General features: G+C 44.2%; 1 protein-coding gene across 1 annotated transcript in view; it reads left to right on the forward strand.

Annotated features, from left to right (window-relative positions):
- ZMYM2 (zinc finger MYM-type containing 2) overlaps window positions 1-26,134 on the forward strand; it is a 74,164-nt gene that overhangs the window by 9,493 nt on the left and 38,537 nt on the right. The window contains exons 2-4 of the mRNA XM_066582166.1: window positions 13,974-14,806; window positions 23,373-23,655; window positions 25,415-25,577. Of these exons, the coding sequence (XP_066438263.1) occupies window positions 14,050-14,806; window positions 23,373-23,655; window positions 25,415-25,577 (1,203 nt within the window). The 5' untranslated portion in view covers window positions 13,974-14,049. The remainder of the gene's footprint in view (window positions 1-13,973; window positions 14,807-23,372; window positions 23,656-25,414; window positions 25,578-26,134) is intronic.

Below are 26,134 nucleotides of genomic sequence, written 5' to 3' on the forward strand. Positions count from 1 at the left end.
CATGCTCTATTTCACAGTGTATCACGCAGGGATAGCACTATACTTTTCTAAGTACTGTCCATATGTAATATATTTCATATAGGTATGATAGATATGCAACGCCGCTATGAGACAGAGTGGTGGACTCTTCTAATTAGAAAAAAGTCACACTGCGCATGACCGTGTGTGATACGCTGTTATGCGCAGTGAGTTAACCATATCCCAGGGCGGTAAAACACTGCGTGACCACATGCAGTATTTTATGCATATGCCCATGTGAATGAGCCCTTACTCCACTCTCTACCACGAGTAGTGTGCTGTCTGAAGCGCCGCGATACAACGCCGCCATCGACTTCAATGGGGCTTCACAAACCAGCGCTCGCACGCAGCATTTCTAATGCGTTTTTCGAGCTCTATCTGCTCTATTTTCGCACGATTAAACGCACCTCATCCCCATCACAGTTCATTTAAAAACGCTGTAATATGTGTGCAAAAACGCCACACGAAATTGCTGTAAAATAACTTGGTTTTGCGTGGTGTTTTCTGAATGCATGTGTGAAAGCATCCTCGGGCTTTATCCGCTCGGGGTAACCCATGCGCTGTCTGTGACTAGCCCTACTGAATATAATGGGCCCATATGCTCTATCCACGGGTAGCACATGGAGGTAAAAGTTGCCCATGTGAGTAAGTCCTGATACTTTGTTCCCGCCTAGCATCACTGAAAAACAAATACCGATGTGAACACAGCCCTAGGCTGGCTTTACCCGTGTAACATAACCCAGTTGCGGTGCTTTTGGACGCCTTTTTATTTATCATTTTCTGTTTTTTAATGAATCTCTGGTTCAGATGTGAATCTCTTAAGCCTTGTCCACAGTTTGGGGCTTCGCTGTGCATTTGGGTGGGATTTTACATCCAAATCCGCACCATTTTAGTATTCTGTTGAATGCTGCGAAAATCTGCTACATAGTTTATAAAACACATTTTTCTACACGTAGATACTGAGTTCCACATTGTGTCAAAAAGAACTGGTATGTGAATTCTTGCTGTAGCCTATGGCTGGCTGTCCACTGGCGATAAATCGCACGCGGATCACGCATGACGCGCTTTTCATAGGATAGGATTTTTCCGCCCGCGTCTAAAAATCGCGCATGCCATGGTTTTTTGCAATGAACTATCATGGAAAATTGCCGTGACATTAGTGCTCCCCCGCAGCGGAATTTTTACTCGTGATATTCCGTCCCGCCCGTGGACGCACAGCCTAAGTGTGAAATGTACATAAATTGTCCCTATTGATTGACCAAATCCGTTTGCAGATCTGCCTTGGACTTTGATGCAGGAACTCCAAGACCCCCTCAGAGCTCTGCCACAGATCACACTATTAGATAGATATCGGATTGCCAGGGGTCTGACCACTGAGACCCCCGGTGATACTTAGATCTGTGCACCCTGAATGCTTTAGGAGGATTCATGACCATCTCTCAATGCACTTCTATGGGATGGACAAAGAGTGCCAAGCACATTTATCTCCCTCTGTCCCATAGACATCTACCTACTGCTTATAGAATGCGCTAGATGTATTAATGTTCGTGTTTCTTTCAACAAACACTCTGCAACTGCTGTGTGAATTTAGGCAGTACAGCCACGTTCTCCTGTCCCTCTACATCAGTGGTCACAGCAGAGTCCTTCTCTGCCCCTCCTTGATTACTGGAGTGCCTTGTCCCCCCCCCCCCCCCCCTCATTGATTACTGGAGTGCCTTGTCCCCCCTCATTGATTACTGGAGTGCCTTGTCTCCCCCCCCCCCCCCCCCCCCCCTCAGAAGCTGCATATATTCTCCTCACTTCTAGTTGCTGCATATAGTTTGCTGTTCCCATATGCATCTTTCCTAATGGTTACCGCAAGAGCGCATAACCCCGTCTTCATCTGACATCCATGTGCGTTCCTTCCCCCTAGCAGGAGAGCTACGTGGCCGCCGCTGCCAGAGCAGATGGAGCTGACGCTTTCATTTGGATGGAAGCACCCAGCTGCTGGATGCACATAGGGCTCAGAGGGAGACTTATTTGCAAGGGCTGATTTTTCTAGTCGCCATGGAGACCGGGGTTTTTCAGCCCTGTCTTATACTGCATATGTTTTTATAGAATGGCATGCAATGGCCAAGGTATATTCTGTAGCAGCGTACAAAGATTTTAATGGCTCAATCTAGTTTTCCTACCTCTTGTCCCATTTAGCTGGAACTACAGTTGTCTAAACAACTGTACGAGCCTTGACGTCACCGCTGAGGTCGTTGGCGCTCGTGCAGGGCGTTTAGACTGGCAGAATACACCGCTGGATCGCGGGCTTGTCACTCAGCATTCCACATTCTATGTGAAGCGCTGAGTGGGCAGCCTTTTACATTCAGTGAGAATCCCGCAATGTTTTTATGCTGACTGAAAGTGGACTATAAGGCCTCATGTCCACGGGCAAAAGAAGAATTAAAATCCGCAGCAGATTTTAACTCTTCCCCTGCCCGCGGATCCGCATCCCATAGGGATGCATTGACCACCTGCGGGTAGATAAATACCTGCGGATGGTCAATAAAAGTGATTTTAAAAAAAATGGAGCATGAAAAAATCTGGACCATGCTCCATTTTCGTGCGGGTCTCCCGCGGGGACGGCTCCCGCGGGCTTCTATTGAAGCCTATGGAAGCTGTCCGGAGCAGGAGACCAAAATCGGAATTTACTCACCTGCTCCTGATCTTCCCTTCGCCGCGGCTTCATCTTCTCTCTGTCGTGGCCGGATCTTTTTTCTTCGGGCCGGCGCATGCGTGGGGCACGCAACCGACGTGCCCTGCGCATCCGCCGGGCCGAAGAAAGAAGATCCGGCTGCGACGAAGAGAAGATGAAACCGCGGTGAAGGGAAGATCCGGAGCGTGCGATAGGTGACTAATTGTTGTTTTCAGCCCTCATGTCCGCGGGGCAGAAGGGACCTGCTACGGATTCTCCATGGAGAATCTGTAGCGGGCCTGATTTTCCCCGTGGACATGAGGCCTTAGTAAACCCCTTTTTTTTTTTTTTACACGGGACGATTATCACTCAATTTCGTTCGTTTGATGACATTTTGAGCAATAATCGTCCCTTGTAAATGACCCTTTAGGCTGCCTGTACACGAATGGATTTGCATTGCGGAATCTGCAACGGGCGTCAGTCACCACGGATCTGCAGCAAATACCGTGATAGCATGCTATGGGAAAGTTCCTCTTCCTGCAGAATCACAGAGACCAATTTAAAAACAAACATGGTATAAACTTACAAACTGCCTAGTGATGTATTTAGGCCGCTGTAGTCAACCGCCAGCTACAGGTTTGTTTGGATTAGACTCTCTTCGCATCTTGTTTTTGGTTTGTCTGAGATGTATAATACATAGGGAGTATCCTCCAAAGTACGTCAGACGGAAGCCTGTAACTCAGGCCACGGTATAGGCACGTAGTAATGTGTTGGCTATTGACTCCAATTTATAAATATACTGCATGGTAAACCCTTTTTAACCACTTGCCACCCAAGCCAGTTTTGGCCTACGTAACCAGGCCCAATTTTTCAAATCTGACATGTGTCCCTTTGTGGTGGTAACTTTGGAATGCTATTACTTATTCGAGTGTTTCTGAGGTTTTTCCATGACACATTTTACTTTATATGCATGGTAAATTTTGGTTGGTATGTTCTGTGTTTATTTAGAAGAAAAAATCCAAAATTTAAAAAATATATATAAAAAAACATAATTTTCTGTTTGTAATACGGGTAGTCATACCACACTACTAACATACCACATTATTTTAGCCTCCCGTTTTAACTTTCCTTTTTATGTGGTAAGTTGCGTGACTTCCGAGAAGTAGGGGAGGGCACAGAAATGCTTTTTCGCTGTGATGGCCATCATGTTTCTGGAGACCGTGCTGATTGCTCCTTAGGCAAAGCTCTATGATCTGAGCTGTCATTAGACTCTCAAATCACATAGTTTCTGCACAGCAGGGAGCGCTCTAGAGGGATTTTTTTTGCAAAAGACACTTTGACATTTTCCTGCAGAGATATGGATGTTTATAGTCTATGGGTGGCCCTGAAGTGGTTAATACTATGCCACTCTTCATAGGAAAGCATAATAGATGACTACTACCGCGTTTCCCTAAAAATAAGACACTGTCTTATATTAATTTTTGCCCCAAACAAGGCAATGTCTTATTTTCACGGGGGTGTCTTATACTCACCCAGCAGGCGCCATCCGTGTCCCTCCCGTTGGACACCGGTGCTCCGGCAGGCTTGCTAGTGATGTGGTTTGAATACCCCACCTACAACAAGCGATTACTCTGATTAGTTCACAAGAGCCGCCTCAGCTAATCAAAACCGGCGTTTGATGAACCAAGTTTGAGTGTGATGCCAGAGGCCAAAGAAAAGACTGCAGAGCTCACCGGACTGCTGGCTCCCGACCAGTCCAATATTGATGTCTTATTGTACGGATAAGTCAGCAATATCTTAAGTCCCTAAAAACCCATTTAGAGTAAATTTCTAAACTCACAATTCATCTCTTTAAATACAAAAAATACTTTAAAAAACAAAAAAATGCTGATTGCAGAAGCACTCATGTGGTATGAAATCTCTTAAAGCAATGTCTTTCTACATAAACTTAACAATACGCCTTTGTTTGATCCAAACTAATAATTTTGTTTACTGTGAGCTCAATAAAATGAAAAAAAGAAGCAAACGGTCTGCTGCCCCCCTATGTTCAGTACTATAACTACGATAATTCTGTCCATGATTATAAGGCTGTGTTCACATCGGTTAACGCTTCATGCTCAGCGCTTTTCGACTTTGTTCCGTGTAGGGCCCAAATGACAAGATTGTGGCTGTCGCCCAAGTCTTGCTGCTCGCACCTCTTATCAAAATATTCCCTATTAAACAAAACTGTCGCCCATTTTTGGGTGACGGGGCCCTGCAGAAGCACCCTCGGTGTTAAGAGATGTTCTTATGGGAGGTTGCAAAATATGCAGATGCGTACAGTGCAATCCGTTAAAAATAGGTTCCCATCGTATGTGTTAAATAACAAGTATGACGTAAAACAGTCTGACATATGGCAAAACTCCACTCTTGGTATACGTCTGGACATTGGAGGCATATAAATATGTTGTGAACATGCTGTACACCCAACAAAGAAACAAAATGAGATGTGAACAGGCCCTACCTATTGCCGGAAAATATGCAAAAAAAGACCCAGATGAGGTAGTAGGGCACCATACTCCTATATATACTATGCCACAAAGATAGTAATTGTCCAGTTTCCACTCCAAAATGAAAACTTTTCCTATTAATATATTTCATCGTTCCCCAGTTTGGCTTACCAGATGTTCTCTGGTGGGAAGGGACGTTGCTTCAGAGGCTGACATATCAGACAAGTCTAGCATACGGCACGTCTTCTAGAGTACAGTTGTATCCTGCAGCTTCAAGGTATGTATGAAGGGAGACCGCGGGTATATAACACAAATGCTGGCTGTTTCTTACAGCCAACACCCGCGACAGCTTCGATAAGCCACGCTGTTCGGAGAAACTGTTAACCCTTTAAATGCCACCTTCAATTCTGACAGCGGCATTTAAATGTACTGACCGATGTTCAAAAAAGCAAGCCCTTGTATAACTACGTCGCTAGATTAATGAGTTATTAATTTTTTTTTTATAAGGGGGGGGCGGAGTTACAGCTGGGGAAAAGCAGTAGTGGGCATAGGCAAAAATGGCGACAAGACTAAATTCTTGTTGCCATTTGCTAATTCAACTGCATACCGGTATACATTTTGATCACGATTTCGACTGTAGAGTGAAGGGAGGAGGGAATCAGAGCACATCTACTAGAAAACACCAGAGTGCCACAACTAACATGTGAGTAAAGCCCCCTCACACGTGCAGATTTGCATTGTGGAATCCGGAGCGGTTGTCTGCCTTCAGATTCTGCAGCAAATACCGCCCATAGCATTCAGTGGAAAAGCATTTTTCCCCCTCCCCTGCACACAAGCAGAAGTCAACTGCAATATTCCACTCGCAGACGAAAAAAATGCAGCATTTCCTATTTTTAGGTGAATTCCGTGCAGAATCTGACCCGTTTATTTGCAGGCATTAGGCCGAATGTCCAGGGGCGATTTGTCATAGCGTGATCCGCGACGATAAATTACACACAGAGCACCCATGACACGCTTTCCATGAGATAACTATGAAAAGCGCAGCCCAATGTACACGAACGGAAAATTGCTTGTGATTTTCCACTTGCATCTAAAAATCGCGGCATGCCGCAATTTGCTGTGATTCTCTGCAATGAACCTACTAATAGGTTCATCGTGGAGAATCGCAGTGACCGTGCTCTCGATATTCCGTCCCACCCATGGACACTTAGCCTTGATGTATTTTGATCATATGATGCCAAATGTATCGCTGTTTAGCACAGACATAACATTGTCTATTCCTTGGCAAACATCATTCAAGCAGTCAAGTATGGTGGCAGCATACTGTGCGAATGTCGTTCAGGACTGGGCATCTTGTTATAACCAAGGCAAGCACAAAATGGGTAAAGAGGAGGTACTCAAAGCCAACCTCCTTCAGTCAATCTTAAGCCCTATTTACACTAATAGATGATAGCTCAAAAGTCGCTCAAACAATAGTTTGAGTGACAGTTTTGAGCGATCATCTTTGCATACTTTTATAGTAGCGAAGTAGCTACTATAGAATATGCAAGTGGAGCGGGACACAGTCGCGGACGCTAATAGAAGAATACAGCTGTGTTGCATAAACAGTTGTATTCTTCTCCGCTCTGTCAGTGTCCCCGCTGTGAATTCACAGCAGGACACAGGCACAGAGAATCTTATCAGCGCAGCCAGCTGATAGCCTGCTCCTAGAATTCAGTGATCAATGACTTGTGCACGAAAACTGCTCGATGTCCCTGCATTTAGACAGAACGAGAATCACTCAAAAGATGGCTTTGAGCGTTGTCTAAAAGGGCCTTAAGAGATGAAGCTGGCCATACATAGAAAATGGTTAGCTGCTCCTTTGTCCAAAAGCTGCTACTTCCTACCCCACCAATAGCATGCGGGTTTATTTCAGTGGTCAGTGGGGGAGTAAGAGTCTGCAAAGAAGTATGGCATAGGCAGTGGCTTATCTCTTGTGGGAACAATGACGTGGACGTCCCTCGTGTGGCGCAGAGTGTTAAAGCAGCAGAAATGCAGCCCTATGCTCCTGCTCACTACCTGGAGGTTACAAGTTAAACCCCTGAATGGGGTGGGGGGGCTAATAAATTACCTGAAAGCGCTACGGCATACGTTAGCACTAAACAAATAACACATAACATGCCATTTGGCTTTTCCTGTAACGAGTTTTCAAAGGAGTCACAAGACCCTCATTCACATTACAGCATGTGCTTCAGTCGGCAAATAAAGGCTGAAACAATCTTGGTGGTATCTTTAATCCAGACAAATTATAATAGGCCTCACTCCCTCAGTCAGAATCTGATGCAGATCCATCTCATAATCTGCTGCATAAATCCAAGGCTGAGCTTTTAATTTCTGCTGTGGATTTCATTCAAACATGCCTCATAATCTGCCTGTGGATTAGTACCATTCAGATCCCAGGAACTGCCATTAACTGTATTTTTCGCACTAAGACGCAGCTGACTACTGGATCCACCCAGATCTTAGAAAACAGAAACAAGAAAACATACCTCATGCTAATTAAAATGTCCTTGGTTTAAAGTGTAAGGATTAACATCACTAACTTTGATCTCCTGTTCCAAATTAGGTTTCCCATGCTATGGTGAGCAGTGGGTTTTTATGGGGTTTCTTGAGGAAAACTTCACCTCAAATGGAGCAGTTAGAATGGTGAATTAAATATTTTAGACAAAAAAGAACCTTGGAGGAACATCATGGGGAGATCTGCTAATAACTGAAAACTTATGAAAACTCAATAACCTCTGTGGAATAATCCTCAGTCTGGGTAGACCTGCTAGATGGACAAGTGTGGGGAGAAGCCTGAGGGTCTCTGTGGCCTGTGTATTGCTTCGTTGTATGCTATGGGGCGATGGGTCATTCAGTGCTGGTTACATGAGAGCAGGAGGCTTACCCATAGAACAACTATTTGACAGCAGCTCCTTGGGTTGTCTGCTCGCTCTTGCTCAAGAAGAATTCGGGCAGGATGGTGTCAGCAGCAGGGAGGAGGATCAAATAATACACTGAGGGCTCACCTGGGTAAGGCAACAGGGAGGCATCCAATATGGTAGGTAAGACCAGGGGATGCTGCTTTAGTTGGCGGCTAGTGACAGGGAGTTGAGGTAGTGTTTTTATAAAACTGGGTTTGAACAGAGTAAGGGCTCTTACCCATTGGTGATAAACTTTCCAGCGATGCGAGTGAAAACGCATGATAATGAAACTAATGATTTTCAATGGTTTCATTCTCATTTGCAATGTCTTCACTCAAGCCTCGCAGCACTAAGAAAAATCTGCGATATCGCCCACTGTTGGATCCCGCTAGCTCTGCCCCCTCCCTTGGCTAGAGAGGGATCACTGTGATAACCCCTCCAGCCCTGCCCCTTCTCTCGGGGAAGCCACCTTGCCCCACCCCTATCGCTCCAAATATGAGGAGATATGTCAGAGATTCCCTGTTGCTCTGCCCCGGTGTTCATATGGGATTCGGTGAGGAAGGTACTTGGGACCTGTGTTGGTGCAGGATCCTAGCAGTGGGAGCCCTGCAATCTTGCATTTTGACTTCTCTCCTTTGTCATGTGTGAATACTCCTCCGGCCTCTGGTCCCTACCATTTTCTTCCCGCAAAAAAATTGTAGTAGTAAATAGTTAAAATAGTAAATGGTATAAGGCAGACATTGATCTAAAATGCCGTCCAAAGGCTCCAGGCTTAAAAGAAGCTTACTGCATACCGTTATACACTGAACATAATGCAGTGTATTATGGCAGGATCTTCAAGTGCTTGTAAAGTTTAACGGTCCACTCTGGTGAAAACACATTAGCTGTCACACTCTGGATGTCTGCTGTGTATACTGCAGTCACTTCCATGCAGTGCAGCCTCCTGTCCATCTTGGTGCTGAGATTTCTCCCTGCCTACTTCCTCTATGCTGTGCTAACAGTCCAATAAAGCATCAGCACAGCTTCAGGTGAGCAGCTACAGCCTGCACTATCATTACCTTCTGTAACCGAGCGGAGGAGCTATTATATCCTTCATTATAACTGTGTGACAGGAGCCTCTAATCATCATGAGTAACACTGACGGGAGTGTCGGTGTCCCAATACCTCAGCGATTATCCCCAAAGGAAAAATGACTAATTTGAGAATAGATAAACCCATGTAAATTTCACCCAGTCAGAATTGAGATCACATGACCAACTGAGGAGAAAATGGCCAGGAATTTCAGATAGGAAGGGAAAAACTAACCGTGGTAATAATAGCCGGTTTATGTATAATGGGGGATTAGCTACATAATGAATTGAAAAGAGAAAAAAACTCACCAGAGCCGCACTTTAACCCCTTTATGCTATATGACAGAAAGGGTTTACGTCGTGGCAGAAGTGAGCCCACGCCATCCCACAGCGGGAGCTGTTAATTACAGCCAGGCTCCGGCTGCAACATCGGAGATCGATAAGAACATTGATCTTCCCGGTTAACCCCCTACATGCCATGATCTATGTAGATCGTGGCATGTAAAGGGTTCACAACGAGCGTTCTCCCTCTGTGACGTCATCGGACCTCCAATGTGAGATGTGATTGCAGAGGGCCAATGGGTTGCCATAGCAACAGGACACCAGATACTGGTGTCCCAGCTTGCTATTGCCTGTGATTGCAATTGGAAGCAATAAGGCTTTGCAGTACAGAAGTCCTGCAATGCCTTATATAACAATAATAGCTGTTAATTTTGCCTCCCAAAAATGCAATAAGTGATCAAAAAAGCCATATGCACCCCAAAATGATACTAATAAAAACTAAGGCTTGTCACGCAAAAAACAAGAGCTCGAAGAGCTCCGCCCATAGGAAAATAAAGTTATGAGACTTTGAATGCAATGATGTAGAAAATATGTTTTTTTACTTTTTTCCTGTAAAAAGGGTTTTTATTGTGCAACTGTGTGTGTGGGGTGATGGTAATCATTTTGGTATCGTTGTAATCGTACCGACCCACAGAAAATTTATGCTGCATGATTAATGCTGTAAAAAAAAAGCGTTGATGCGCTTCTTTCCCTGCTCGCAAAAAAACACCACGTTTTAATATACATTATATGTACCCAAAATTGGTGGTAATAAAAACTACAGTTTGCCACGCAAAAAATAAGCACTCATGGCCATGTCAATGGAAAAATAAAAAAAAGTAGTGACAAACACGATTATTCTCGCGGTCTGTCACTTATTGGGTAATGTGCAGTACTTTTTCAGAACTTACATGCTAGCCCAGAGAAGAGTCACAATGATTCACCAGCTGCTGCTACCCCACCCAGCCGCCTTGATTGTAATAGTGAGATACTGTCAATCATGGCAGCTGGGCAGGGATGTGTTGCTGTATTGAGTGCCATATGCATTGTTTTCAAGGTGAGAATATCTTTAAAAAAATAAACAAAAACAATGTGATGGAGCATGCCATGGGTTTTGAAAATTGGAGGCCTATGATATTACAGTAAAGCCCCATGCTCTTCAGGTCCTCTAACGTGCCTTTTTGTTATTGAAGTCAATGGAGGCTGTCTAATACGCAGCCTGTCGACATTATATATGGGCCACAGGTACCCGCATCATCGCCTAGTGACGGAGAGGGAAATACAATTCTTTTTTTTTTTTTTTAATCTCTACTCCGCATGACCGACGGTGAGCATCCGCGGTTCCCTGCAGTAAAAAAATGACATGTACACAGGGCCACCGGCCAGGGTCAGAGCCCGCTGCAGGCATCCTGCAAGTGAAATCCAGAGTTGCAGTGGCAACTTTTATTGTTAATCGTTACAGTTCCTGTTTGTTGTCCATCCTCACACCCCCTCAATTTCATCTACCTGCTCTGTCATAAAAAAAACAAAAAGCAATTGAAGTGCATGGGATTCCTAGGAGTAGGGAAAACACACAACGTTATGCTCTAGCCATAAAACGGCAGTCCTGAAGATTGTCGTGTATGTAGTGGCGGTTGACAATGTGCACTTGAACTCCCAGGGGTGGCAAGCACTCGGCTGTTTGTGGCAAGTGCTTGAATAATTTGGGAACCTTTTGGACTGTTCACAAGATTTATAAGCGTGCTAGCAGTTGGGTCGGCACCAATTCGAAAGTTATCCCCTATCTTGATAGGGTATAACTTTGTTGGCACAACCCCTATAACCTCTTTGCACATTAAGGCGTACATATGTCCTCTGTCCCTGGGGTGATGTATGTAGCGTGACTGGAAGCGAAGCCTGCTCCGCACCTGTAACAATTGGCTGATGCCGGTAACAGCCGCGATTGCAGTAGTGGACGATTGTGGCCTTTTAACACCCTTACTTGCCATGATGCCATTGTGTAACATGGCAGCCCAGGGCCTAGTAAACGCTTCCAGATTTGGCATAGAAGCAAGGATAGTGTAAAAGTAGAGTAAACTGCAATACAGAAGTACTGTAGTATATTGTTGAAGTGATCTGTTGAACGCAGGTTCAAGTTCCCTAAAAAAATTGTAAAAAAAAAAAAAGTAAAACTTATATATTTAGTATTGCTGTAATTGTTCTAACCCACAGAATAGCATTAAGAAGTAGTTACTGCACTATGAACACCTTAAAATCAATTGCATCGTTTTCCATCCCAATTTAAACACTTAAAAGTTTTTCGGTACATTGTAGATTACATAAAAAAAACACATTACCATTAAAAAGAAAAAACAAACAAAAATTGTAATAAAAAACACAACAAGCAGTCACATGTCAATGTAAAAAGGTTTAGCTCTTGGAAGGTGGGCACAAAAAATTGCTCCAGTGAAGGGGTTAATTTAAAAATCTATAATAATTCTCTGTGCATTGTGCCCTTTTGGGTGGACTCTGTCCTCCCAACCCCCTTTATGTGAGAGTGCTCTCAGATTTGACCCCCTCCTCTAAGTGGCCACCATGTAATACTGCACTACAGGGGAAATGCTGGGCTTTTGGAAGCTGGAGCCAGACACAGGCAGATCCCGGAGAAGTGTTTTGTCAGTGGTGCGACAACCCTTTCATGGCTATTAAGATGTTGTTGGCCCTATATAGCAGTATGATGTGCTAATGTATCAACTGAACGGTATGTCTCATGCTCTCATAAATCACGTGTCCAGCTCTTGGTCTACAAAGGGGTATTCTGGGTATTTGCTATTAATGACCTAGTCTAAGGATAGATCATCAATACTTGAGCAGTGTGGGTTCTCTGCTCGGTATCCCCACCAATCATCTAATTCTGCACTTCTTTTTTTGGTCTTTGACGTCCCCCGCTTGGTACCTTCCTCTGAGCGAAAATGAGACTCGGGTGGCTTGTCTCCTCTGTGGCTATTTTTTGAAAATGGCTGCTATGTAGTATTACATCTAAGACAACTCTTTGGCAAAAACGTCTTCCCACCAGCGGTTTCCTGAAAGCCAAATTTGCAGCTGATTGGTATTTACAAAGGGGCTTCCCATCATAACAGAAACTCCCCAAACCTACACCATAAAAGTGAAGCTTAGGGTCTGTTTACACCAAGCGATATCTCTGACAACGCTCCCTTGGGCTGTCTGTTTACATCGTTGGCTTGTTCAAGCAAGAAATCGTTCAGTCGTAGCAGTGAATGAGAAGAACGATCACTATTCAAACTGAATGATAAGTGAAGGAGCCAACGGTTTTTATACCTGCATAAAATGAATGACAAGTGAATAATTTACTGTTTGTCGTTTGGTTGTCGGCTGCGTTTAGCCGGGATGATTAGCGTTCACTTTCGCTCATTTGAACGATAATTGTTCCCTGTAAAAGGGCCTTTAGACCTATTTCACATGGTAGTATTTTGGTATTTTGATCAAAATATGTGGGCCCATCTACAATGTCCAGAACCTTATTGGGTGGGCTTCTGACGGTACAAAACACCTTGCTTGTGGCCAAAAACCTCCAAATAAATGGGAAAGCAGGGATGCCTGGCTGTATAGTCTCATCGAACCACCTGGGACAGATAGGGGAAGGCAGCCACTCCTCCGCGAATGCATATGCAACAACAAGCAAAGCACTTGCAACAATTATATGTGAAGGTGCATGAAAGTCATCAACATTTAAACACATTTAGTATAAACAGTTGTGTGTGTTTATTTAGATGTTGATTATGTATGATGGTTGAAGCCGGTGATATTGTTACTGTATTGATCAAAATACTGACATATTTTAAGTGGCCAGTTTCACACAAGTAAACTTCTGTACCCGTCTTATGACTGATCATGCTAAAAGTTCTTGAATCGCAGTTTTCTGATCAACATTGTGCTTCAGCCAAGACCAAAAATGGAACCTGCAGAGAGAGTATATTGGGAAGATTTGCATTACCTCTGTTTTTTTTTGGGGGGGGGGGGGGGGGGGAGCGACTCAGAAATAGTGTTACAAGTTACTGCCATTTAAAAGTGACATAAGGGTGCGTTCACATGTAGCTAATTTCATGCGGATGTTGGTGTAGATGTGCAGCACAGACTTCACTTCTCATTTGAGGTCAAATTGAACGGGTGAAATCTGCTGCATCAAATCCCCTATGTGTGAACGCACCCTGAGGGTAGCGACTCTAACTGTGGTAAACTGCACGTGGTGCCAAAGCCCAGCCCACCTGTGGCAGTTAATGTCTGGAATATTTTGCTGGTAATTATTACTGCCTGTCTTTCAGCCAATGGCTACCTCAGGGTTTTAACTTCATGTGGTTTACTGCCGTGTGAGACCCAACTCTGTCTTGGGAATCTCGTGATAAGGTATTCAAGAATTTTAGTTTTATTATTTGAAATATTTTCTATTAACAATTACTATTTTCTGTTGCAGGTCACCTGGAATGTACATGTGTCCTTTAAAAGGGGCTGAAAATTGACAAAAAAATTCTGGTTTTCCATCTCATGCAATGGCTACAGGACTAAAAAATGTGGGCAATGCTTTTGGTGGCCCAGCTTCCTCTAAAACCTTCCAGACCACATCTGTGATAGTTGACGATGACGACGATGTGGTCTTCATTGAACCTGTGCAGGTGCCTCAGAAAGCACCGCCTGCAGCTCCAAGAAGCACAGGGTTTTCTTCAACGACAAAAGAAAACCACAGGGCAGACTTGAAATCCCACTCTTCCAGCAAGGATTTGGATACTAGCAAGGGAGCAATAAGTGAGACCATTATCATTGATGATGAGGAAGAACCTGAGCCCAGTCGTGTCCATGACAAAAATGCTTCCACTTTTACTAGTCGCAGACTTATGGACTCCAACAGATCTATCAATGTGGATTATCCATCTTCATCCAGCTTTTTGAGAAACAAACCGAATGCTGGCTTAATGAGTTCTGGTATTACTACTGAGCCTGACTCTGAAATACAGATTGCAAATGTCACCACTTTAGATTCTGGAATGAACTCTGTAAGTGATGGGCACCATCAGACTTCAGAGAGTGGAGATATGAATCTGATGATCACGCACGTCACATCACTGCAGAATCCTGGTATGGGAGATGTACCGAACGGATTGCAGTCAGCTAATTTTGGTGGCCACGTACCAACTTTCCCACCTACACTTACCTCACAGACCAAGTCTTCAGCAGGACCTTATAATCCAGGAAGAATTAGCGTTGGTGGTGATGTCTTTCAAAATGGAGAATCTATAACACACACTTCTGGTTAGTGTTAAATAAAGAGGCAATAATGTAGTACAATAAGTAGGAATAAATAACATTTACAGACTTTGGAAAGTTAGATTTTAAAAATCACAAGTGTCAATATGCTTATCACTAATGTTAAAGGAATACCTAAAGTAGTGAGTTTACCCCCTTAATGACTGCCATATAGTAGTCATTCAGGGAACCTTTTTTGCACTGTGTTTATGACCCTGCAGAAAAGTGGCTGCATAGATGGTAACACAGAAACGAAACAAAGCTATATACTGTATACTGCTCAGTGAGTGCTGTGTATACAATAGTAGTAGCAGCGCTGCCTCTGTAGGTCCTGGTGAAACTGTCAAGTGAGAGCTGCTGGGTCTAACTAGACCCAGTATAGTCCAGAATGTGACTACAAAACGAGACCTCTAACCATGCCCCATACAAAGCCATCTAAAACAATAACCACTACACAACTCCACTATCTTCACTTCAGCGTTCAGTTTTTCTGTTCTACCCTAAGAGCAGAAATAGAAAAATATCCTGTAAATTCTTCAATCTTTTATTTTATTTTTTTTCTTTCTTCTCCGTTCACTTCACGTAGACCAGGCTCACATGACCATATAGGAATTGCGTATTCCACGGGCTCTACCCATGTGATACGCAGTAGCTCACAGGCAATCAATTGCATTACCTTACGCAATTCCGCTCACATTACGCAATTCCAACACGCTAATCTACAAGCGTAATATGGAACGCAACATGTTCTATTTTACCACATATATATGCGAAATAGAGCCCATTGTTTTCTATTATCGCTAACATTTCCCAAACATTTGTCAGTGGGGAACAGAAAGAAGCGGAAACTTTTTTTTTTTTTTTTTTGTATCTGTTTACTTCCATTTACCAGATCTGTTGTAGTACAGCTACGCCTGTGCAGTTGTAGACTAGACCTATGGTTCAAACAGATCCATTTAAAACTGATTAATAGATGTCTAAGGCTGCCTGTCCATGGGCTTTGCGAAATCCTGCGGCAGATCTCTGGGAGCAGGAGCCAACTGACAGATCTCGGTGGTGAGCCTATCTGACAGGCTCACCGCGGAGAATCGCGGCAATTCGCAGCATGCTGCGATTTGCAGGTCGCGAGCGGAGAATCGCTATGATTCTCCACTCGTAGATGGGCGGGCTGCTCTTTCCATAGCAATGCTATGAAAAGCGTTCATTGTGTTCCCCGCAGCAGAAACCACAATGAAAATTTGCCCGTGGACAGGAGCCCTTACTGATGCAAACAGAAATGTAACTTTTTGGTTGGTCTGGGAAACACTATCTTGTCCAGAAAAATGCCGGAAGCTGGTTGGACGGAGTTACAGTCAATGTGGTCTTTTCAGGTCCGGCATGTCCCGTTTCGGCGCGGGACAACCCCTTTAACTAGATCATGCTGTATGTGAAAATAATCGGAGACTATAGCGGACACAAATACAGGTGCTCCCCGACTTGCGAACAGGTTCCGTTCCGGGAGCCCGTTCGCAAGTCCGTTTTGTTCGCAAGTCGAACAAATGGTAGTATGGAGCGGGATCGCGGGTGGATCCCGCTCCATACAACGTCGGTTGCCGGCTGTTCTTACAGTGGGCACCCGGCGGCAGCCGTTCCGATGAGCCACGCCGCTTGTCGGAACTGTTAACACTTTAAATACCGCTCTGACAGCGGTATTTAAAGTGTTAACAGTTCTAACGAGCGGCGCGGCTCATCGGAACTGCTGCCGCCGGGTGCCCGCTGTAAGAAACAGCCTGCACCCGACGTTCAGGGGGTCCGTACAGCGTCCCACGATGAGATCGCGGGACGCTGTGTGGTTGCTAGGCAGCCGGGGACCTCCTGAAAGGCCCCAGGGCTGCCTATGCAGAGTGCCTATCAAGCGCACGGCTTGCTAGGCGCTCTGCATAGACAGCCCTAGGGCCTTTCAGAAGGCCCCCGGCTGCCTAGCAACCGCAATCTGACCGGACAGGCTTCTATCAGGCTTGATAGAAGCTTGTCCGGTCCCTGCACAGTATGATGTAATGCCATAGCATTACATCATACTGTGCAGGACATATAGTTCGTATCTAGCGAAATTCGTAACTCGAATGTTCGCAAGTCGGGGACTACCTGTAGTTCTATTTTAAAGGGAACTTCTCACCACCGAACTAAGTTATGGTGGTGTTCAGTGAGGGGATGGGGAGCTGGGGGATGTTTTTTATTCGCCAGTTCGAATGGTGTTCACTGGTAAAGTCTGCTCATGGCGCAAAAATCTGAGGCTTTTCAAACCACTGTGCTCTCTCCAATACAAGTCTACAGTAAGCATTTCACAGCAGTTTTACCATTAGTGTTCAGTGTCAAACATGGGTAAGATCTGTGGGTCAATAAGACATTTGGCGTCAGGTCTAAGTCCAATATTCTCAAGAAAAAAGGAGGCTTTTTAAACCTCAGTAACTGCAAGAGGGTACTTCATTTTCTCAAACACCCCAGAGGCACTTTCTAAAACATTTAACCATTGATCTACCCTTTATATGACCAATATCCCTCTCCCATTTATGAATTCTAAGTATGTAATGCTGAGAAAAATTTATGACCTTCCAGTTTTCAGCCTATTATCCTGCAGTGTTGATACTCAGAGGAAGACGGGAAAGAAAAACCCCATGAGGTAAAAGCCATTTTTCCTACTTTCAAGGAAATTCCTTCCCAACTCCAAATCTGACAATTGGAATATGTAGTAACTATAACGCGTAATATTATTACATTGAAGAAGAAAGGCGTCCCGGCCCCTCAAATTTAAAATTGCCACATCCTCAGGCACTGAGTTCCATAGTATCACTGCCTTTACAGTAAAGAACCCCCTTTCATGTCAGTGTAAATACCTTCTAGATGAAGAGGATAACCCTAAATATTTGCAAGGTATTAAAATTATGCAACCTGGAAATTAAAGGAGTGTTCCCATCTTGGCTGCGAGGAGAACAGCACTCTGTATTGTGCTTGGGAGAGTGTAAACAGCTGTATGCCTCTGGGCTGGGCTATGGCATTTCCCTAACTCCCGTTGACTTCTATGGGAATTATACAAATGGCATAGATCACTGTAATACACTTGTGTAACTCCCACTGATTATTATAGGAGTTGAAGAAACAAAGTAGCAAAGCCCGTTCATGACAGGTCACCTTATACAGCTGGGCCGGGGGCCACAACTAGAGTGAGAGAAGAGTATCAGAGGTGGGACCCACACCTGTCTATTGTACTTTTATAGAGTGTCAGAAATCATCGTCGTTTTGAGCGTTAAGTCTGTATTCTCAAAGAAGTTTAGGATATATTTTGAATATTATGTATGTAAAATTTGAAACTGCTCTTGTAGCTGCTGAAATGACCTAAAGGTATTACGACAGGTAGCTGACACACCCTTGTGATGCTGCCCTACGCCCAGGCTTCAGATCTCTCCAAGTGATTATACTGTTGATCTTCCATATAGGTGTATAGTTAGAGCCTCTGACATCACACAATAAAGCAACCTATAGGCAACAAACGCCTTGAAATAGGATTCCTGAGATAGGAACACCCCTTTAAATTTCCCCACCTACAGAGCTGCCAGATTGATAGGACACTTTAAATTGTGTCTAAAGGGCCATTTACATGGAACAGCGGTCAGCCAAACAAGCGCACGAGTGAATGACGTCACCACTAGTTGCTCGTGCAGGACGTTTAGACAGGCAGATCATCGTTGAGAATCGCTAGCTTCTCGCCCAGCGCTCACATTCTACGTGAGACTCTGAGCGGGGAGCGTTTAGATGCAGCGAGAAGTGAGAGAACCAGCGATGGTTTTTGCAAGTTGAAACTGAGCGACAAACGAATAGTGCACGATGGATTCGCATTTAGATGTGACGTGCATTTTCCTTCTTTTCAACTAATTTTGCGCTACAATTGTTACATGTAAATGGGTCATACATATATTGGCACTTGAATTTGATACATGATCATCGCCTCGGCCTTTAAGGTTTTGACCTTGTGCTGCCACATAGTATGCCCGGGGGTTAGGGAGGGCCAGTCGTTTATCCTCTTTAGTTAAGTGGTACTTTAGGTGAGAGAAGAGCCCAGTCACTCTTTCGCTTCAAAAAGAAGGGGGGAAAAATAAATAAACCCTCCTGATGAAATGCAGCTATTTATTTTTCACCAATTCATTTTTTTTTTTTTTGAGCTGGATAGCCGTTGCAGTAATCACCTCCCTTCTATCAACTCTGGTTGTGGAAACGATTGTGATTTACTCTTGGGGTACAACTATATATGGCGGCACTGCACGCAAAAACTACGTCTGCTTATAAATGGATTAAGTGAAATATACCGTATATACTGGCGTATAAGACGACTTTTGAACCCCGAAAAATCTGCTCTGAAGTCGGGGGTCGTCTTATACGCCGGTAATACAAAAAAAAAGAAAGTGTCAAAAAAAAATTCATTACTCACTTACCCCGCCGTTCTGCGGCGCTGCTGCAGGCTGTCGCTCCCTCCTGGTCCCCGGCAGAGCATTGCTTTCTGGACGCAGGGCTTGAAATCCCCGCCTCCAGAAAGCTACTGTGATTAGCTAACACACGTGCCGTCAGCCAATCACAGCCATTCAATGACATCATTATCATTGGCTGTGATTGGCTGAAGGCACGTGTGTTTTCTGGAGGCGGGGATTTCAAGCCCTGCGTCCAGAAAGCAATGCTCTGCTGGGGACCAGGAGGGAGCAACATCCTGCAGCAGCGCCGCAGAACCCCGGGGGGAAGTGAGTAATGATTTTTATTTTTTGCTCCGCTGTATTCCCGGCGTATAAGGTGACAGTTGGGGGGTTGTCTTATACGCCCCGTCGCCTTATACGCCGGTATATACGGTACTTCTACAAATCGGTTTTACCTGCAAAAGAGATTGTTTAAGAAATTAGAAACCTTTATGTGATTTGCAGTTAATGTTAACACCTTAATGCTCAGTGATGTACAGTTACGTCATGGAGGTATGTGGTTTGTATGTAGGGGGTTCGGAGGGTTGATCCCTCTCAATATAATGCTCGTGCTGGTTATCTCTTACAGCTGACACCTGCCTGCAACAGCTGTGATCAGCACGACCACTGATTATAGCCGTGAAGGCCGCCTGCACACGGGCGGATTTGCATTGTGAAATCTGGAGCAGGATTCCGCCTCTGGATTCTGCAGAAAATCCAGCCCATAGCATGCTATGAGAAAATGTGATTTCCTGCCCACAAGTGGAAATTTATTGCAATTTTCCGTTCAAGGGGATGAAATCGCAGCATGCTGCAATTTTGTGCGAGCTGCGCACAGCCGGTTTCCATTGAAGTCCAATGGAAGCAGTCCGTCCCGCGGCCATTCTGCAATCATCATTGCAGAGTGGCCGCAGGAGCCACATCATCGCCAAAGCGGCGGCGCGGCATCCTTTCAACTGTGCTCTGGCCGACACATTTGCAGCAGAAGAGACCGCGTCATTGCCATAGCGACTGCGTTCCGACTGGCACATTCGCCGTAGAGGAGAAGACCGGCAGAGCAGTAGGCTGGGGGCGCCGGGTCGAACTCTGCTGCGGGAATCCGTGCAGGAGGCTTTTAAAAAAAAAAAAAAAAAAGAGTTGTATTTATTTATTTTTTTTAAATACCTTTTGCCATACTTATTGAAAAAATCAAAATAAAAAACAACCTAAACCTATTTTGGTATCACTGTGTCCATTTTGGTGGTGGTTGCAAAAAAAAAAAAAGCTGCATTTTTTTTTTATCACACCTCTCCTGGTCTCTAAGAAAAAAAATGTAGTGATAAGCTATCAAAAAGCCTTTTGTACTCCAAAATTGTACCAACAGAAACTACAGTATGGCCCGAAAAAAAATGAGCCCTCACATAGCTGTCGAATAAAAAAAAAGTTATGGCGGCAGAAAATGTCTCCCCCCCCCCCCCCCCCAAGATATTCTTAGTACATAGGATAAAAAAAACAACCTATATAAATTTGGTATTGTATTGATCATGTCGACCCATAGAATAAAGTTGTCATTTTTGCTGCACTTTGCACACCGTAGAAACAAGACCCTCCCAAGGGTTGTGGAGTTTGGTATTTTTTTTCACTCCACTTAAAACAATTTTAAGCTGTTTTCAGAACATTATATGGTACATAAGTACTAGAGATGAGCGAACGTACTCGGTAAGGGCGATTTCGCAATCGAGCACCGCGATTTTCGAGTACTTCACTACTCGGGTGAAAAGTACTCGGGTGCGCTGTGGGTGAGCGGGGGGTTGCAGCGGGGAGTGGGGGGGGGGGGGGAGAGGGAGAGAGAGAGGGCTCCCCCTTGTTCCCCGCTGCTACCCCCCCACTCACTCACGGCGCCCCCCCCCCCCCCTGAGTACTTTTCACTCGAGTACTGAAGTACTCGAAAATGGCGGTACTCGATCGAGTACGTTCGCTCATCTCTAATAAGTACTATTTTGAAAAACCTAACTCGACCCGCAAAAAACAAGTTATGATTTTTTTTTTTTAAAGGGGGGAGGGGCAGGGTCCTTTGGTGGGGTTCAAGTATCAGTAAGCCAGCTGGGAGTTCTTTATTGGCTTCTTGTCCTTTTTATATCTGTTGCTTCTTAATCCAAGGTTGGTTGTCGGCTCCCTGCAGCGCACTTTACAGAAAAACGTACGTTAGAATGGTACTAGTAAGAACTCTTTCCGCAAAAAACAAGTCTCCACCTCGCAACACTGTCAGAAAAATAATGTTATGCATCTAGAATGCGGTGATGCAAAATCAATTGTGTGGTGTGTTTTTTCTTTTAAGAAGGGATTGTTATTGTGCAAAAGTATTAAAATCTAAAACAAACCTAGTATAAGCTTGGTATTGCAGTAATTGTGCTGATCCAGATAAAGTTACCGTGTTAGTTTTATGGATTGGATGCTGTAAAAGCAATGGTGGAATTTCTGGATGTTTTTCTCATCTGCCATCCCAAAAAATGTAATACAGCACATTATATGTTCCCCACAGTGCTGAAATTTAAAATCTACAACCCGCCCCAAAACAAAAACTAGCCCTCATATGGTTATTTATGCCAACGAGTTATGTCTCTTGCAATGCTATGATGAAAATCATTTGGTCCTTAAAGGGGTTTTCCAGGGAGAATACTACTGATAACGTATCCTCAGGATAGGTCATCGATAGTTGATCGGCTGGGGTCCGTTGCTCGGGACCCTGACCGATCAGCTGAGCGTCTTCATTTGGTCAGTGCTGCAAATAGAGGTCAGAGAGGAATCTTCCCCCCGACCTCTGTGTAGTGGCCGGTGCCTGTAACTGCAGGCACGGCTCGCGTTTATTTCAATGAGAGCCCTGCTGGCCACTACAGAGGTCGTCGCAGAGGCTTCCGATCCAACTTCTGTATTTGCGGCGCTGACAGTATGCACATGATCAACTCTTGATGACCTATTCAAGGATAGGTCATCAATAGTAGTCTCCCTGGAAAACCCCTTTTAAGGCACAAAATAGGCTGGTCACTATGGGGTTAATCGTCATATTAAAGGTGTTGTCTCGCGGCAAACCTCAAAATTTTACCTTACCCCTGTCACCCCCCCCCTGGCATAAAATAGCAAATTAAAGCGGTTTTTAAACCGCTTGCTACTCACCGATCCGATGAAATAAGGACTTTAAAAAATCTTCTCCCAAAGATGGCCGCCGGTCCTTTCCCAGGGATGCACTGCGGTCTTCTCCCATGGTGCACTGCGGGTCTTCTCCCATGGTGCACCATGGGCTGTGTGCGGTCCATTGCCAATTCCAGCCTCCTGATTGGCTGGAATCTGCACACGTGACGGGGCGGAGCTACAATGACGACACGGTGACCAGCTCTCCGGCATGAGCGGCCCCATTCACCAGGCAGAAGACCGCACAGCGCAAGCGCGTCTAAAAAAGCAAGAAGACATCAGAATTAGACGGATCCATGGCGAAGGGGACGCTAGCAGCGGAGCAGGTAAGTGAATAACTTCTGTATGGCTCATATTTAATGCACGATGTATATTACAAAGTGCATTAATATGGCCATACAGAAGTGTATACCCCCACTTGCTGCCGCGAGACAACCCCTTTAAGTTAGTGTTTTTCTGTACAAACCTCAACCATTTTTGTTATACAGGCTTTTTATACTTTTTGAATCAAAACCAACAAGCATATGAAATATTATAGACCTTGGTTAAAGGTCGCCTTTATTCTATATATCAAATTCACCTCCTTGCTCTCCTCCTGTCAGTGTAACTTGGCTCTGATTTTGTCACAACCCAGGACCACCCCCTTTAAGAAAATCGTAACACTTATTTATCCATTTGTAATATTCCATATTATGTACTGAAGAATATTTTTAAAAATTCTAAGTGGAATGAAATGAGGGGAAAAAAGCGCAATTGGTTTATAATTGGTTTCAATGATGATGTGGTCGGTAGTTCTATAAAGTTTGGTGCCTTTTTAGAGTAGGAGGTAGATGAAATAAAATCTCAATGTAACCTGAATTGACTTTTATGCCTTTTTAATTTTTTTTTTTAAATTTAATTTAATCTCCATACTTTTACCTTTTTAGATGCATGGATATCACAATCTGCATCGTTTCCTCGGAATCAGCAATCTGGTTTGGATAACATGTCACCGGTGGCCTCCCTTCCAAAACAAGTTTTGCAACCACCTTCATCACAGCAGCCTTCAAAAGCTGTTAAAGTCACTTGTGCAAACTGCAAGAAGCCACTTCAGAAAGGGCAGACTGCATATCAGCGGAAAGGATCCACTCATTTGTTTTGTTCCACTACTTGCTTATCGTCCTTTTCACAAAAACCAGCTCCAAAGAAGCTCTGCACTATGTGCAAAAAGTAAGCAGCTGTTTACACTTACAGAAAGAGACTTTTGGGAGAGTATAAAACAGCATTAGGGAATCTCTGTGCTCCTGACTGGCCAGAAGCCCCTGTCACACAGTTCAGTCTTCCAGTGATCCACTTGTAATGTCTGGAAAAACAGCAAGCAAATGTAGTACTGCATGGCACTCTTGTATATGAATAGGCAATTGTGGTGTTCAGGGCTGTCAGATCCACCACCGCTTACTACTTTCCTTATTTATTGTATTGGGAACCCCAAATGGGAGACTCTCTATGATGCCCATATGTCCTAGTAGGGCAGAATGGACTGGGGTTGACCAAAAGGACATAATAAAAATAATATGCCTGTTTGAAAAAAAAAAAGTCTGTCCTGGCTTTCCCAGGTAGAAGGCGTTGGTTTAGGATAGAAAATAAAACAGCTTTTCGAGGAGATCAATGTAAAGTTTGCTAGATTAACTATTAACAGTGTGAAGTCAAAACCTTAGATTATAAACAATTCTAAATAAAGCCAAAGGCTGGTGGTACGCAAATGGGTTGGATTCCGCATGTCGGCGACACTGCGCACCTGCCTTCTTTCATCTTCATTTGTATTGCGGATAGCTGCTGCGGCTCACTGTCGAACCCCCCCCCCCCCCCCAAAATCTGTGTCTTTCCTGTGCAGCTGCTGGGTTACGCCATCGCCTATCTGCAATGTTAATTGCAGCTGGACCGAAGGCTTCATTGAAATCAATAAAAACTGTCACCACACAAAAATAAAACATGCTGCGAATTTTTTTTTTCTCCCTGCACCCTCGTTTTCGTGAGGGTGCAGGAAAAAGCGTTATTTTTATTTTTTTTGCATAGCCTGTTCTGAGCGATATTTGCTGTGGATCCTCAGTGCAGACACCGACCGCGGATTCTGTAATGCAAATCCATTCGTGTGCCGCCAGCCTTAAATTCGTGCAAGTGTAAACTATGCTGCATTATCTGCGATTCCGTAACTGTCTAGCACCTGAATTACTAGCACAAACCATTTGGATAATAGCAGAACAGCAGTTTGCGATGTATATTCCCACCAGCTGCCCTGTCATTGCTATCTGCATAAAGTTACATTCACACGTAGAGTATATTCTGCGGCAGGAAATGCGCTGTGGATTCACACACAAATTGCTGTCAGAATGCACTGTTATATGCGGATCTGCTGCTGCAGCAAATTCGTGTGAACAGATCCCAACACAGGTCCTATTACAATATTTGCATGAGGCCTTCTGCAAATTCCTGAGTCTCTTTTGCATTCTCATAGAGGAGAAAAAGCATCGGGAGTAACTTCCTTAAAGCGCTGCATATTAGTTGAGTAATTTCTTAATTATTCAACATTAAAATATTTTTGGAAATTCAGCTTTGGCACCTTAAGGGAATGTTTACATGGTAGTTTATTGTGGCACATCCGTCTTGGATTTCTCTGACCTGGATCTCCCTCAACAATTCTAGGCAGAGTCTCAGAATTCCGCTGTGAATCTCCACGTGCATTTAGTCCCATTTCAACGGGGCAAACCTGCGTGTAGCCAATGAATGGAGTTTCTGCTTCAACAATTGACATCTCTGTTCTTCTGCAACATTGATTTTAAAATCCGCATGTGGAAACGTTTGTGCTGTATGAGCTACGGCTCGGATTCCCATTGACTTTTTAACATCTCACTGAATTCAAACGTCAACCTCCTGTACCTGCTCATGAGTGAGGACTGCTTGTTGAGATGCTTTTCTGTTTGTTTTTCAGAGATATAACAACAATGAAAGGTACAATTGTTGCCCAAGTAGATTCAAGTGAATCCTTCCAGGAATTCTGCAGTACTTACTGTTTATCATTGTACGAAGACAAGCAGAACTCTGCCAAAAATCAAAACAAGTCAAGGTGCACGATTTGCGGCAAATTAACTGAGGTATTTCGATCTTTCATTGCCTTTTAAAAAAAAAAAAACCCTGAATACAGTGCAAATTCTTGAAAATGTTCTACTTTTCTGAAGGAATGCAGGTAGTAGTTGCCTCCTTGGTATTTTATTCAGCTTTGATTGCGGTCGCTGATATAGCACACTGATGTAACTGAGCACCATCACAATATAAAGGCCCCCGTACACACCATTTCGGCAGGACATGACACCAGGGTTGTCTGAAAGCAGCTTTCTCTACTCTGACTTCATGTCAAACAAGTGCATGCTCAGCTGAGTAGGCAGAAGTGGCTGTTGGCCAAACAAGCATTCGGCCAACAGCCCTTAAAGGTGTACGTGCACTTTAAGTCTTGTTCTTGGTCTTCCACTTGTCCAAATCACCTGTCTATATCAGATCGTACAGAAAAGATGGAACTTTCATATTCTGGAAATTTAAACAATCTTCAGTGCTCATGTTGTATCGGCCATTTTCGGCTTTTCCTGGCAGCTGAAGCGGCCTTATATAGTGCTTATATAGCTCTAAACAGCCAACAGAGCATGAGCGCTGCAGA

The sequence above is a fragment of the Eleutherodactylus coqui genome, chromosome 1 (genome assembly GCF_035609145.1).
Source record: "Eleutherodactylus coqui strain aEleCoq1 chromosome 1, aEleCoq1.hap1, whole genome shotgun sequence".
Lineage (NCBI taxonomy): Eukaryota > Metazoa > Chordata > Amphibia > Anura > Eleutherodactylidae > Eleutherodactylus > Eleutherodactylus coqui.